Source organism: Rhinatrema bivittatum, chromosome 13, assembly GCF_901001135.1.
Source record: "Rhinatrema bivittatum chromosome 13, aRhiBiv1.1, whole genome shotgun sequence".
NCBI lineage: Eukaryota > Metazoa > Chordata > Amphibia > Gymnophiona > Rhinatrematidae > Rhinatrema > Rhinatrema bivittatum.
Window position 1 is genome coordinate 31,618,778 of NC_042627.1, and position 13,206 is coordinate 31,631,983.

The 13,206-nt window shown below is 44.7% G+C and overlaps 1 protein-coding gene across 1 annotated transcript in view; it reads left to right on the forward strand.

Moving 5' to 3' along the window:
• Window positions 1–13,206, forward strand: part of ANXA2 (annexin A2) — a 78,088-nt gene that overhangs the window by 25,346 nt on the left and 39,536 nt on the right. Inside the window, 1 exon segment of the mRNA XM_029574883.1 lies at window positions 2,884–2,986. Within this exon segment, the coding sequence (XP_029430743.1) occupies window positions 2,884–2,986 (103 nt within the window).

Consider the following 13,206-nt stretch of genomic DNA (forward strand, 5'->3'; position numbering starts at 1 on the left):
ATGACCTTCAGCTTTGTGTATTTCAAAGGTGCTTGATGCCCAGCGCAGTGGCCGGACCAATGGGCAGCAACTGGCTAATCAGGAATATCACATTCCTTGAGCTGTTTTCTATTGTGGTCGCCTTACACATTTGGGTTGAGGTTCTTAGTTGCCAACGGGTAATGTTATGGTATGACAATGCAGCAGTAGTGCACAATGAAATTGCGGATTCTCTCTTTCGTTCCAAGTGGTCCCTGTTCAGGAAGCTGGTGCCACAAGCGGAGCTGATTGGCAAAGAGGTTCCAGAGCAGCTATGGTCCTTTGGAACTGGATGGCGTACAGATGCTGCAAAGATCACTCATTCCATCCACCTGGAACACCTATATTTGCAATTGCATCAAAGTGAAGGTGTTCCTCACTGCGAGCGGTTGGTCCGGTCGCCAGGTTCCTGAGGATTTATTGGCTACATTGTGCGCACCTAACTGCCTTGGCATTCTTTGCAAAGTTGGAAATGGGCCAAGCAGTACTTTGTGGTGAAAAGACTGATGCTAGGCTTGGCAAGGGAGTCCATAGCTCGGCATGACTCCCAGAGGCCACTAACTCATGACCTGTTGTCACTGTAGAGCGTTTTGTCCTTGGCAGCATCAAGCAAGTTTAAGACTGCACTCGTCCAAGTTGCCTTTGCGCTTGTGTTCTTCAGTGCCCTACACATTAGTGAGTTCACAGCACTATTGCAGAATGCATCTCAGATGCATGGCTTGCTACAGGAAGACAGCGTTTTGAATGGCATGCTGTGCCTAACATTGAGGCAGTCAGACTGATAAGGGGCGTACACTCAAGTCATCACTCTGACAAGTCAAAAGTTCTGGTAATGTGTCTGGTGTGGCCGTAACTTTGTACTTAACTTTACGCCCAAAAGGGCATGGTCTTTTCTTACTACACCGGGACAAATCCCCATTAAGCAGATACCAGTTTTCTGCAAGAAAGCACCGCTAAAAGCCAGGCTTCCGAGTGAATGTTTCGGCATTCTGCATTGGAGCTGCGTCCAGCACAGAGATCGCCGGCCTGCACAGGCTGCCATACAGCAGATGGGCCAATGAAGGTCCAGGGCATTTACATTATACATCAGGTGTGATGACTGCTACCTGCACTTGCACTGGCCTGGGTGCGTCCTGAGACTTAAGTTTCCTTTTGCTTGCAGCTGACGACTGTCGTTCAGCATGGATCGTGGGCCACTCATTCATCAACCATGTGCATAGAAGGACTGCGAGAGGGAAATTCAGGCTTGACCTGGGGTTGGCTGGATGAGGCTAGACCGTCAAATGGCTGGGTCAGAGTGGTATGTGTTGGCACCAACTCTGGCCCATGCCGCAGTCTGAGAGAGCCTGTTTGGTTTTTTTTTATACCGCCAGACCTCGCTATCATACACCTTGGCAAGAATGACCTGGGGAGTAGCACCAGCCTCGTATTGAACACAATCAGGGATGACTTGAGCCGCATTGTCTCAGCATGGCCGTCCTCCAGAATCTGCTGGTCACAAATCATACTCTGGAAACTGTTGGGCATTGGATAGTGGGGGAGATACCTCGCCAAGTTAAACTGGCAGATAGCCAAGGCCATGCAGCGCCTGGGCGGTCATCTGAGGCACATGTGAGTGAACGCGCATTGTGCAGAATTGTATGCTCCGGATAGAGCGCATATATCTGACATAGGAAATTATGTTCCTGCAGGCTTTGCAGAAGGTATTCACTGGTGTAATGCAGGAGCTGTAGCTGTTTGCTATGCCCGTCCTGTGGGGGCTGGAGGGGTACTTCCTGGCCTGCATATGATGGGATCCCAGTGGCGGAGACGACAGTCCTGGAAGATTAATATAACACTGAGGGCTGTATACAAAGCAGGGAGGTACTAGTAAGAAAGAAGGGCCTAGGGGTCACCACTCGGCGATTTGCCATAAAGGACGGCTGTCAGATCTGAGGAGTGGGCCTTGTCAAATCGGCGGCCTGACGGGGCCCCTCCAGTAGCAGCACTCTGTGTTTAATATTGGGACTTGGTCCCTAAATTAGACTCCCTTGTTAGGATCCTCTAATAAAATGACTGCAGCCATTTAGCATCCCAGTTATGACTGAGGCTCTCGTGTCTGTGTAATGTGGGGTGTCCAGCTGGGCAGGGGCGGGATAGAACCCAGGGTGTTGGGGCTGCCCTGTTAATGAGGACTTGTGCTTCAAAATGTCCTGATTCCATACATCTTTACCCTTGCATTCAAGATGGCAAATACTCCTAGGGTGTACCATTAAACAGCATAAAAGCCTTTAAATCTGCAATGCTAAACTACTTCTACCATATGTATTGTATACCACCTAGCAGTGTTCTTTATTGATGATATGCAAAAAAAAAAAAGACTGATCAATAGACATGGAGTCAGCTTGCAACACTAGTCATGTAATTACCCTACATTAGATGAAATATGAGGAAATTACTAATCACAGGGATTAAAATTTGATGCAAGCAAAATGTTGTTTTTCTAAAGTGACTGTGCTTTGGTGGAAGACTTGTCTTTTTTAATGTAATTTTGATTGGAAACTGAGCATGGCACTTCCCCCTCCATCACTCTCATATTGTAAAATCTCCTGCCTGTAATTAAATCAAAGGAAGAAAGCAGTGTAAACATACAGTAACTAGACTAAAGCTTGTCATCGTAAGCCTTTGTACAAAATTTTATGCAGCTGTCTTCCATTTTATGAAAGCTAGGATAGCTTGATATTTACTCTGTCCAAACGTTAAGCTGCATAAGGTTTAATAGAGAGAACAGCCTCAAAAGTGCAGCTTGTCCATATGCATAATTGGTCTGCTTACAGAATATTCTCACGAGATGTAGAGACATTATTCCTGCTTTTGTTTTTCCAGCAATCTGCAAGCCAACACTGTGCACTTGGATCCGTTAGGGCATCCACCAATTTTGATGCTGAGAGGGATGCAGCTGCTATTGAAACAGCAATCAAGACCAAAGGTAGGAAATGAATGTAAACCCTCACTTTATTGGCATCCTGTGTGCAACTGATTCATAAAAGGCACACATAGCAGGCCTCAAATGTAAAAAAAAATCTGACTGCTTACACATCTCCTTTCCTTGCAAGTTGATCACCACTGTGGCGGATGCTGCTTTATGGAACAGAACCAACAGGAAGGTTGTACTTGGCACAGGACTGTGAGCATATACACAGAGTCCATGCAGCAGCCTTGGTCCTCTATCCTGCTGGAAGTTTCCTGTTTCAAAATAAGAACATACGTAAGATAGACCAAGGGTCCTATCAAGCCCAGCATCCTGTTTCCAATAGTGGCCAATCCAAGTCACACGTACCTGGCAAGAACCCAAACATTAGATCACAAGCTATTATTGCTTATTAATTACTTTCATAGCAGTTTATGGATTTATCTATCCTCTAGAAACTTATCCAAATCTCTTTTTTTTTTTTTTTTTAAACCCAGTTACTCACTGCTGTAACCACATCCTCTGGCAATGAATTCCAGAGCTTACCTATTCACTGAGTGAAAGAATCTTCTTTGATTTTGTTTTAAATAAGCTACTCTAACTTCATGGCATTCCGCCCCCCCCCCCCCCCCCCCCCGATCCTTCTATTATCTGAGATGCCTCCTGGGGCTGTGAGTGAGTATCTGTGCTCATAACCTTTTCTATTGGCTCTATTACACAGAACAGTGTCAGACACCTCTGCCAAGACGCAAGTGAAGATGAGGAACAGCCATGGTTGCAGTTCACGAATATTGCTTGCAAATGGTATTCTTGAGGCTTGACGCATAGGTAGAGGATAATGTTGAATAGCCCATCTAGTTGCAAGGTATCCAGGCATTATTTTTTTATGCATGCATACCTTGAAGCTAATTTCAAAGGGAGATTACCTGTCATTTCCCTCTTGTAAAGTAGCTACCACAATGTAAGCGCATATAAGAGACTTAGACTTTGACCACCTACACAAACAGCCGATGCAGTCAGAAGCAAAAGTGTCCAGCAAGGAAGATTTTATAAAATCTAGAAAACTTGCTTTTGATATTGGGGGGGGGGGGGGGAAACCCCAAAACATTGGTAGAGTGTTCAGCTCCGAGAGACGTCCAATGTTGGTTATAGAAATCTGCCTTACTCAGTTGCCCTGAAGCAATTATACCTTAAAACTATTAACACATGGTTATCACATAACCATCTAAAATTAAATACCTCAAAGACAGAAATGGTTTATTTATCCACTATCCCTAACTAGTCTTGCAGCCTACCTGCAGAATTTGTATATGAAACCTATACCATGATCATGGACTAAACGCTCCATGTCCAATATCTCCACAAAAGTGAAAAATTCTTTTTACAAAATATTAAAATTAAAACCTTTGTTATTCCCAGCAGACTTCTGCACAGTTCTTCAAGCGCTGATTTTAACTGGACTTGATTACCTTAATTCCCTCTTTCTAGGTTTCCTGATATCACACTTCGCCTGCTACAATTGGTCCAAAATACCGCTGCCCGCCTCATTTCTAACATAACGCGCAGAGATAATATCACTCCCATTCTTCAAACTTTACACTGGCTCCCAATAAAACAATGTATCCACTTCAAAAGTATTGTCAATTATCCATAATCTGATTTACAAGCAGCCTTCTATATGGCTCTGTTCCTCCCTAAGATTATATCAACCATCCCGTCAACTATATTCACAAGATAAATGTCTCTTAGAAATTCCCACAGTCGAGACGGCAAGACTCAATTTAACAAGAACACGTGCCTTTTCAGTAGAAGGCCCCATCCTATGGAACTCACTCCCTCAGTTTACTACCAAATTTTAAAAAGCCCTAAAAATGTACTTGTATTCCTCTTAACTCTACATCTACAAAACTGTGACTCTCCAACACAAAATCCTTAATTCCACCATTCTTAATTTTTCTTTTAATATTTTATACTTTTACCGCTTTTATTCTTGTTTGCCTGATGTTTTTTTATTTGGTTGCTTTTGTATAACTCAACTTTTTTTTTTAACTATTGATATTTTATTTGGATTAATATATTTTATTTTTATTGTAAACTGCCTAGATCTTATATTTGTATAGGCAGTATCAAAACAATTTTTTTTTTAATTTTTATGCATTTTAAAAATTTAACAAGATTACATCTTGAAAAGAGATACAGGGATAACAATCTTCATTCAAAAACCAATTCCCAATAAAGAAATACAATCTTATATCTCTGTATAAAGTCCTCAAATATAGGAGGGGACAGTTATACTCAACCTATAGGAATCGCAAAAGATAATTTCTTTTACTACAAAAAATAAGGAAATAAGCTCAGTAAATACAGAGACTAAATAACTATAAGGAACTTACAACATCTGTGTTCGAAGAGACTGGTGCCACAACAGTCTTCCCTATTAGGAACTGCGTCAATTGGGGAGAGTCAAAGAAAATATATGTATTATACTTTATTATGCATTTGCGTGGAAACGTTAAATAAAAAGCCCCCCCCCCCCTCATTTGCAAAACCTGAGATCTTAATAGTAGAAAGGCCTTCCTTCTTTTCTGTGTCTCTCGTGAGACATCCGGAAAAACATGTTACAACCAAGGAATGAATCAGTCCTATGTCGAAGACATAATCGCAATAACCATTCTTTATCGTGTTCCAGTGCGAGCGTCACTAACATTGCTGGTATTGCCAAATCTGTGTCTGAAGTCTCCAGAATATTTGAGATATTCAGTGGTTGATTCTGTATAGACTCAGGTGAGATCTCCCTTTCTGATTGCACCAGTGATCTTCTTGGCTTAGGTAGATAAAAAAATCTTTGTAATCGGAGCTATTGCATTTTCAGCTATTTGCAAAACATCCAAAAGATATCTCCTAAACATATCTCTTGGAGGATTTAAAGGAACCTGCGGAAAATTTATGAACCTTAAGTTCCTGTTAAGTTCTCTAAATTCTCCATTTTCATTGCCATGCTGTTCCTCTCCTTTATCATTGCTGATTGTACAGATTGTATTCCACTTATTTGTTGCCTATTGGTCACAATTTGGTGTTCCAGCTCTGTACTAGTGTTACTCAGCACTTTCACTTTTTCTTCTAACTGGTTAATGTTTTCATTTATTGGGTTAACTTGCCGCAGGATAGAAGCTCTCATCTCTATAGTCTCCAAAGTAAATTCTGAAGGTGGTATGTTCATAATAGGGAGTGCTACAGCAGCTCCAGCCTGTCCTTCCAAAGCTGTTCCACCTTCAACACCGGTCTGCCCCTCGATGTTTCCTGGGCTCTCTGCCAAAGTCGCTGCTCCTCAGATCCCTGCTGGGCTCCGCCCTTCGACACTTCGGTCTGACTGTGTTTCCCTCATCCCAGGAGCAGCTCTCTCCTCGGCAGGATTTCCCGGCGGCGTTCCTTCAGTGGGGCTAAAAGGTGACATGGAGCCTGGGAGAGAAGGGAGCTCGTCTTCCCCTTCACGACTCTCCAGCGGCTGTATTCCTCTCGCTTGCATGTCCCTGCGTATGATGTGAGCGTCCATAGGGCCGGAGACAGGCGTCGACACGGAGGGGACTGCAGGGTAAGACTCCCCCGTGGTTTGCGCGTTCTCCCTATTATGGTAAATATGCAGCAAGAAATTCTTTTACTAGGCTCAGTAGCTCAAACAACCCACATCTCTACCGGGCGGCCATCGTAACTGTCTGACAGAAAACAATTTTAAATAAGTAATGCAAAATGCTGGCCATAGTCATGGAGGTTGTCTAGCACTAACTGATCAAGATATTCCAAGATAAGTAGCTTTTTTTTTTTTTTATCTAGTTTATTAAAAAGGAAAAAACATTAAAAATGAATTTGCAGTAATAAAGAAAATAGGTTGGTTTGGGATAACTTTGGACCTGTGACTACAATATCCGAAGCAAGTTTTCTAGATTTTATAAAATCTTCCTTGCTGGATTCTGAGATCTTTCCCTCCCTGATATAAAATTATAAATCGCCGCCTCTCAGCATCAAGGGCCGGATTTTAATATCTACGCCCGATTTTATAACATGCGCGCAGCCGCGTGCATGTTATAAAATCCAGGGTCGGCGCGTGCAAGGGGGGGGCGCACTTGTGCACCTTAAGCGCACCGAGCCCTAGGGGAGCCCCAATGGCTTTCCCTGTTCCCCCCGCCCCCCAACCTTTATTTAGCAAGTTAAGCCTTCTTCTGGGCAGGTGTAGGTTTTGCATTCTGGCCTAGCGGCCCTAAGGAGGCCTCTGGCCCTGCCCAGGACCGCCCCACCCCTTTTTTCAAGCCCTGGGACATGCGTGCGTCACCAGGCCTATACAAAATATCCAGCATGTGTGGGAATTGCTGCATATACACACCACCTTGTGAAGCTCCTCAGTCTTTCTTCATCCAAGTTACTGCACAAACATATTCCTACGGGCGGATTTTAAAAGCCTTGCTCACGTGCGCGCCTATTTTCCATAGGCTGCCGGCACGCGCAGAGCCCCGGGACGCGCGTAGGTCCCAGGGTTTTTGGAAGGGGGTGTGTGGGGGGGGGGCAGGACCCGATGATGCAATGTTTCGGGGGCGGGACTGGGGGCATGGTTTCGGCCTGGGGCATTTCGGGGGCATGGCCGCGCCCTCCGGAACCGCCCCCGGGTCGAGTCTCGGCGCGCCAGCAGCCCGCTGGCACACATGGATTTAAGTCTCCCTCCGGGAGGCGTAAATCCGTGGATAAAGGTAAGGGGGGGGGTTTAGATAGGTAAGGGGGGGTGGGTTAGGTAGAGGAGGGGAAGGTGAGGGGAGGGAGAAAGAGTTCCCTCCAAGGCCGCTCCGATTTTGAAGCGGCCTCGGAGGGAACGGTGGCAGCCTTGCGCACGCTGATCCAGGATTATAGAAGATACGCGCGTATCTTCTAAAATCCAGTGTACTTTTGTTTGCGCCTGGTGCGCAAACAAAAGTACGCGAACGCGCTTTTTAAAAAAATCTACCCCCTAATCTCTTAAATATCTTTTCCTAGCTTTTTAGCCTGTTTCTGCCTCGTGTTCACCTCAAGGTTTGTGGGTGTGTTTCTTTCTTTTTTTTTTTTTTTTTACTACTGCCATTTCAGGAGCCCCTCAAGTTTAGTTCTCCACAATCTTTTTCTTCTGCTAGAAGGTAAAGGCCGAGTGAACTGCAGTTAGTAATTTAAGGTCTGAGTGCTGTGTGTCCATCAGGTGCCCATTCAGTCTGCTTCTGCTGCCTGGGCCTGGATCATGTCACTTTCAATTGCTGTAGTTGTAGTTAGATGCAGTGCAGCACCTGGAAGACAGTGGCCCTGAGGAAGACAACCACTAATGGGTCCCCTACACCTTGTGAGGCAGTGAAATCGCCCTTCCTCTCAGAGCAAGATTTTTCGTTCTCAGCACCATAAGAAGTCAAGGTGGAATTTGACTTCAGCTATTCATGCTTTTTTGGATAAGCTAGTGAAGACACTGTCCATCAGTGTTATGAACAGAGCAGGACCTGAGAACAGATGTTTTTGAACTGTTGCAATTTCTTCAATCTGTAGATTTTGCATCTGTGGTAGTTCATAGCCTTCTCAAAGACTTTCAAATGGGGGAGTAACCTAATGGTTAGAACAGGGTTACTAGGGTTCCAATCCCACTGTCACTCCTTGTGACCTTGGGCAAGTCACTTCAACCTTCATTGCCTCAGGTACCAACTTATATTGGAGACAGAGAAAATATCTACTGTACCAGAATGTAACTCGCCATGAGCTAAATATACTCAATAAATGTGGCAAGCTCCAATATGTCTTCCAGTAGCCTGAAAGTTGGATCTGTAAAATAAAGGCTTCTCCAGGTTTTGGAGTAATAGCTACCACACCATGTGGTGGAGTCTGCATTGAAGTGTGTGGAACACCCACAGGGGCAGCTTTTAGGATGAGCCTATGAAAGATCCAAAGGGCATTGGAGAAAACCAGGTCATTTCAGTGATGCAACACTTTGTTCCATGACTATGATAGGAAGATGAACTTGATATATATTAAGTAACATTTGGCAATGGAGATGCTACAATTACATTTTGTGCAATTAGTGGTCCTATATTTCTACAGCTTGCCTCACACATGCTACAAGTTTGTGCTGGTCATATGATGTACTCCCTGACTCAGGCAATGTAGTTTATAGGAGTAAAACTAGCTTTCCAGAGATGGGACTTCTACATCTTAAAGCAACTGTTTCATTCAACCCATCAAAAATTGGCACATTTAGCCACTTGGTCTTTAGTGTATAGCATTATCATATACTGGGCCAGATTTTCAAAGGGTTATGCATGTAAGTCCTGGGGCTTTACTAAAGGGGAGGTCCGGGGGCGGGGTCAGAGGCTCCCGGCACAGCGGCCATTTGCCGCTGTGCTGGGGATCGTGCACCGGCAGTTGCCAGACATGCGCAACTTGCTTCAGCCCCAGTGCTGAAGTAAGAGTTTTTTTTTTTTTTTTTTTTTTTTTTGGAAATAAGAGGAAAAGGTAGGGGGGAATGGGCAGGGGGGGTAGGAAATTGTGCACCCCCTTGCGTGCGCTGACCCCATGTGTACGCACCAGGTATAGTGTACATTTGAAAATCTACCCCACTGTGTATAGAGAGAGAGAGTTTGTTTCCAGTGCAGGATGTGATTAAAATCAAGAAAATAAACAATTTCTCCCTGACTGCCAAAGCAAATATAGAGCTGCCTTGTGTAGAAACTTTTAGAGTGGAAAATTGGCATTAGTAGAAAAGTTGATGTAGGAAAATGGAGCTGGCCACAGCAACATTCATCCTTGGTCCAGCTCTTTCTTGTCAACCAGCCAGTCAGTAGGCTGACTGGTTTCTGTTAATCCCATGGTTACTTTTAAACTGTACTGGGTGAGAGGAGAACCTTCACATCTGCACATGCAGCAGCTAAACCTGAGATTCTAAAATGGAATTCTGTCTACAAGCATTTGGTACTAGGGATGTGAATCGTTTTTCTGACGCTTGAAAATATCATACGATATTTTCAAACTCGTCAGAAATTGGGGGCTCCCTGAAACAAATAGGAAAACCCCATGAAATTGTTCATGGGGTTCTTATTGTTTTGGCAGAGGGTGGGAAAAATGGCACACAAACAACCCCTAAACCCACCCTGACCCTTTAAAACACATCCTTTAGCTTCCCCCCCCCCCCCCCCCCCAAAAAAAACCAAAACTACCATGTGACAATGGCACAGATAGCCCCTGACACATGCAAAGGGCCATCAGTGCCATTTTGATTAGTGGCAGCCAACGACCCAATGACTATGGGTCGTTGGCTGCCACTATGTCATACTATGACATAGTGGCAGCCATACGGTCGCCAGTATGACATAGTGAGGGCAAAGGTAGCGCCGGCGCCATTTTGAAGATTGGCAAAACGGCCCGCCGCAGGAGGTCGCACCCGGATCCCCGCTGGACTTTTGGCAAGTCTTGTGGGGGTCAGGAGGCCCCCCCAAGCTGGCCAAAAGTTCCTGGGGGTCCAGCAGGGGTCCGGGGGCGATCTCCTGCGCGCATGACGTTGGGAACCAGGAACCAAAATGGCACCGGCGCTACCTTTGCCCTGTCACATAAGGGCAAAGGGCCACTGGCGCCATTTCTCTCAATGCAGTCGTGGCCAGAGAGGGAGATCGCGTCGGGACCCCCCCACTGGACCCCAGGTAATTTCAAACATTTTGGGGGGGTTCGGAAGGGTGAGGGATTTGTTCTAAAGGTTCGGGGTGGGTTTTAGGATTTTTTTGGTGTGCCGGTTTTCCCGCCCTCCCCCGATTTTACGATTTTTTAAAAGAAAAAACACGACAATAAGATTTCCCTCCCCCCCCCCCACCCCCCAGCCAAAATCGATCGATCACACGATTCACACCCCTAGCATCTAGTATTTATATATTACAAGTAAATTGCCCTACTTTGTTACTGTTCTACTTCCACTTCTCCCCCATGTGTTTCTTATTGAAAATTTCATCTTATAGATGAAACTGTTCTGCAGCAGTGGTTTTGAGTTGTGCACAAAAGCTATTTTGTTAGCCAGAAAAATGCAGGGTTATTTAGAATTGCTGAAGAATTCGCTTTCCCTGCTTACCAAGCTTGTTTGCTTTGTGGACTATATCAGAGTGAGCAGGCTCTAACGAATTAGTTGTTTGTTTTTAAACAGACTAACCTAAATCAATACCATAGAAATCCTGATGCAGACGTGCTACAATCTGAATCTAGCCAACTTTATTTTATTTTCTGATGGCAGTGCTGCAGCTGCCGCTCCCTGCTGCCATGGCAGATGTGAGTCAGCATCCTGTAACAGCAGAGCGGTTTTGCTGTTCCTCTATTATGGTGCAAGTGCACACTTTCCATGAGATGCCATTGTGGTGATTAAACCCTGACTTTTTTTTTTCCATGCCCAGAATGTATGAGAAGGAACAAGAAATTAAGTACTCTGTCTTTGCTATTAGTTATTGCTGGAGATCTCATTTACTGACAGCTATGAGATGCTTGACATGTAAACCACTTATTCGCAGCACAGGTATTGCAATGCGTAGAAGAGGTAGAACAGGACTGGCCCTTTAGCCAAACAAAACATGGCGAAGGGACACGCCCTGTCACAATGACTTCATCTCCCCTCTGGGAGCTAAAACCTGGATAACAAGTTCAAAACTCTCAACTTCCCACATCTTTCTTTACTGCCTTGACGAAATAAGTACTGTAGCTAGTGTCCTGGGAATCTCTGCATGAAGCCACCTGTTAGTGCGGGATCCCTGCATATGAAGACAATGTAGGATATTAATCTGAGAAGCCTGCGTAATACAGACTTGCTACCAACATGGCTTATGGTTAAGTTCTCTAGGCGTTGCCTAGTGGTTAGATCAGTAGGCTACAAAACCAGTATTCATATCCCGCTTCTCCCAGTGATGTTCTTTATGACCTTGGGTAAGTCAATAATTCACAAAGAAAGCTGAGCACCTATATTTAGCTATCCAAGTTAGGTCCCTAAGTTCAGCTGAATTTTTATCTAAATTTTGGACTCCTAAAATTATGGAAGTCCATATTCAACCAGTAGCTGGATAAACTTATCTAGCTAACTTGGCTGCTGAATATACTTGGCTGTCTTTATAGTTAGCTGAATAAGTTTATCCTGTGAACTGTAAGACAGCCCAATAGATATCCGGCTAACTTAAGCAGATAAATCTAGGACAAGTAGCTGTGCCCTGGAATTCTTCCATCCCTCCCCTTGCTTATCCAGCTAAAGGCCTCATTTTCTAAAGTATCGCAAGCCTGCGATACTTTAGAAGACGGGGGGGCGGGCCTGCGATCGCTGCCGGTATTGCACCCAATAGCGCCACCATAGGAGGTGTAGCTATTGGGAGCGAAATAGGCAGAGAAAAGGCACCTACCTTTTCGCTACCTATTTCGGCCCCGGTGGCGCCCCGATTCCTCTTCCGGGGCAGACTCCGCCCCCATCCTGGTATCGCACGCGATAAGGGACTTTTCGTGTGTGAGCGGCTTGGAAAATGAGGCCCTAAGTGTTTAGCAGGATAAGCAGCCATCAGTGCGGCTGAATATTCAGATCGTGCTATTTAGCAGGCTAAGTGCCACAGAATATTGGCCCCTAGATGCCTAAATGTAGGTAACTATTTATTTGCTTAGATGTAGTCCCCTATGTTAGGTGCCTAGTGATGAAAATCATTGCTAAGCAGCTAACCTCCATTCTGTCCCTATAGCCATCCTTTTCTTAGGCTCCTAAATTTAGGATCTCATCTCTCTATTTTTTTTTTTTTTTAAACTTTATCCTTTAAAAAAAAAAAAAAAAGGGCCAGTTTAGGAGCCCAAGCTAATTAGTACTTCAGCTGAAAATACTGAACCTATAGGTGGTTAATGCTGTAATTTATGGAATGCTATTGTGCTCAGCACATTGTAGAATAAATCCACAAAGTGGCCATGGCCTTGATTGAAACCTGGCTTAGCACTGGAGCATAGGGAAGTAACAAGAACTACTTAAGGTCAGTGTCTGGTGGAGATAGCAGTTAAACCTGGGTAGCCCATGCCCCAACTTCTCCTGGCATGCATGGGTCATGCGGGACATCATGGGACAGGGCTGGGCCCATGCTCTCAGGTTCTTCCTGCACAGGGGGTGGGGTTAAGAACAGTCTTTCAAGGCCCTTAAAGGTTTGTCTCACCTGAAGCTCTTTTGCAAACAGTAAGGAACAAAACGTACTCTACAC